Source organism: Hippocampus comes, unplaced genomic scaffold, assembly GCF_001891065.2.
Source record: "Hippocampus comes isolate QL1 unplaced genomic scaffold, H_comes_QL1_v1.1 scaffold223, whole genome shotgun sequence".
Classification (NCBI taxonomy): Eukaryota; Metazoa; Chordata; class Actinopteri; order Syngnathiformes; family Syngnathidae; genus Hippocampus; species Hippocampus comes.
This window is the reverse complement of record NW_017804808.1, coordinates 510,313-513,280: the sequence shown is the minus strand read 5'-3', so window position 1 is coordinate 513,280 and position 2,968 is coordinate 510,313. Positions and strand designations below refer to the sequence as shown.

Below are 2,968 nucleotides of genomic sequence, written 5' to 3'. Positions count from 1 at the left end.
CTGGCTGGCCATATTCGGGCCGGAGTTGGAAATTGATTTCTGGCCCAAATACTTCACGCCACAACTGGCCCTCATCTGGTTTGCCAGAGTCAAGCCAGTGCCTCCTTTGCCACGCCTGGGGCGTGTTCGGCCCACATGCGTTATGCCATTGCCGACACAAGGCCAGCTGTGCCGGCTTCATGCCGAATCCGGGCCAGATGCCTTTGCTGACTGGGAAGAGTTGTCAGGGACATAAGTGGACTCTAAACGCAGACTCAATGTACACAACAAATATTACAGGAAAAGGTGATTGATCAGTTTGAACATCTTGTCTCTGTCATATATCCAATTGAATACAGGTTGATAAGGATTTGAAAATCATTACTTCATATGCATTGTATATGTTTGTGTGCGTGTATCTTTGTATATTTATGTGTGTGTACCTGTCCAAAAACGTGAAAAAAAACTATTTTTAGTGTTTGTGATCGAGCACTATGTACAGTATAAGTTTAAGTTTAAGAAAACCTTTATTAGTCTCGCAATGGAGAAATTCCCAATTCACAGCATACTGTACCCTTGCATCCATGCCCGGAGAACAGTATGGTTGTTTTTTTTTTTTTTTTTTTTTTTTGGTTTTGTTTTTTTAAATGGTCCGTAGCTTACCTGAGTTGTGAACGCAGTCTTTACACTTAATGATATGGTAATTTTGTCTGGGTGTCCGAAAATGTTTCTCGATATAAGAGCGACTTGAAGACTGCGCAGTTGCATTCTGGCCAATGATAGGTTCCTGTTGAACTGCCAATAAATAGTTGTGGCTTCCCCTGCGGTGTTCCTCCACCCATTCATCGCTGCTGCTTGTCAAACGTTTTGCAACAAGTCGGATTTTCACACGAAGATGTTGACTTATGTCTTCACTAGTATTTTGGCGGCTTTGCTGCCTCTTCTTTTCTATCAGAGAATATATTATCCCTTTTTGTGGGTGGATTTAAAGTATTATTTGAAACTCCGGATGTACAGAAAGTCGTTGCAAGCTCGCATGCAGCAAGGAATCATCACATATTTGGACTGCTTTCTCCTCCAGGCGAATAGGAACCCGAACAAGCCCTTCATTATCTTTGAAAACCAGATGCTAACGTATCAAGATGTGGACCTAAGAAGTAATCAGTTCGCGAACGCATTCAGGGAGGCACCATTGAAACAAGGAAACATTGTCGCTCTCTTGATGTGCAACGAACCGGATTTTATTTGTGTGTGGCTGGGATTGAGTAAACTGGGATGTGAAGTCGCGTTTCTTAACACTAACATCAAAGCCAAGTCTTTGCTTCACTGCATTGAGAGTTGTGGAGCGAAGACCCTTGTTGTGGGCACAGGTACTGCACATTTCTTCTCAGTTGTACTCCACTTTGTACCACTGCGGTCTGGCCAGCTTCCACTCGCAAATTGAATTCAAGCCAGGCGCCGCAGTGATTGTTAATACTGGGCATTACGGCAAGCTGCAGCCAGCGAACGGCGCTGGTCATTTTCAAAATAAAAGCTTTACAACTAATGCATGCACGTCAATGGTTTGGGTTTTATATGATGTTATAAAATAACTCTACATCGATGACTAAAATTACACCTGTTTGAAAAAAAAAATCATCAAAAAATGAATTTTCGTGATCCCGGAACCAGACTAGGTCAAGGGAACACTAGGCCACCCCAGATGTGCAACCACAGTGCTTTTATTCGAATCTGATGATGCATCTCAAAATAAAAGTTATGTGAAATCTGATATTTTGAACTATACACCTGAATTTCAAAATCAGTTTTTGTTATCCGCTAACCAGGACATTAAAGTTTTCATTTTTAGTATTTTTTTTAAAATCAGGTGTAAAAGTCCAATTTGCAGATTTCAGAGGCCTTTTATTTTGAAATGTAACAGAAGATCTTAATGAAAGTATTATGGCTGGATACCTGGAGTAGCTTAGTGTGCACTACACCTGGTTGCAGGATAATGCAAACTGAATTTTTAACTGATTTTTTTTTTAACCAGGTGTAATTTCACTCATTGGTGTTGAGTTAACGTTAACTTTTTTTTTTTTAATATTCTACTTCAGAACGTTTCATGGTGCTATTCTGAGACAGTTTTCACTCTCCCTGGGTGAACTTATGTTGCCTGACCACTAAAAAATTATTTTATAACATGATAAATCCAAACCACTGACGTGCAATCATGAGTTGTGAAGCTTTTATTTTGAAGGTGCCCACCGCTGCTCGCCGGCCGCAGATTACCGTAATGCACAGTATTAACAATCGCTGTGGCAGCTGGCTTGACTTAAATTTTGCGAGTGGAGGATATCCTGATCGCATTTTTTGCCGTTGTGCCATTTTTTTCCTGTCATTATGAAACTTGAGATAAGTTCTGATGTAATTTATTTGACAATGTTTTGATGAATGGTAGGCTATGCATTAAAATTTACTTTTGGCGATCAGATTTAAACACACCATCAGGTGGCTGAAATTAAAAGATTTTCTTTAGCAATTTGACATATTACATATTTAATTGTTAAGGGACTAAATTTGATCTATCATTTGTATAGGTAATATTGAGAAGAACGCCACCTTAATGATGGCATTTCGACTGTTTCTGCATGAGAACGTCCATGCATTCATTATCCATACTGCTTCTCCTCACGAGGGTCGCAGGCATGCTGGTGCAAATCCCAGCTGTCTTCGGGCAGTGAGGCAGGGTACACCCTTAACTGGTTGCCAGCCAATCGCAGATGCATGAGAATGGGTTATTCATAATCATAATGTGTTCAGCCCATGAGTTTCATCGTTTATTGAGGCTGACGTGAGAATCTCATACTCACACACAAACTCTATGTGAATCATGCAAATGAAGCCAATTTGGTATTCAGTTTGTAGCTGTCAAACGAGAGAGTATCACAACTTAATCTTCTTTGTTATTTTGATTTGCCGCAGTCTTTATGTATTTTATATATATATA

General features: G+C 40.0%; 1 protein-coding gene across 1 annotated transcript in view; it reads left to right on the top strand.

Moving 5' to 3' along the window:
- The first annotated feature begins 803 nt into the window (after positions 1–803).
- Positions 804–2,968, top strand: part of LOC109511713 (long-chain fatty acid transport protein 6) — a 34,193-nt gene continuing 32,028 nt past the window's right edge. Inside the window, exon 1 of the mRNA XM_019862969.1 lies at positions 804–1,349. Within this exon, the coding sequence (XP_019718528.1) occupies positions 875–1,349 (475 nt within the window). The 5' untranslated portion in view covers positions 804–874. The remainder of the gene's footprint in view (positions 1,350–2,968) is intronic.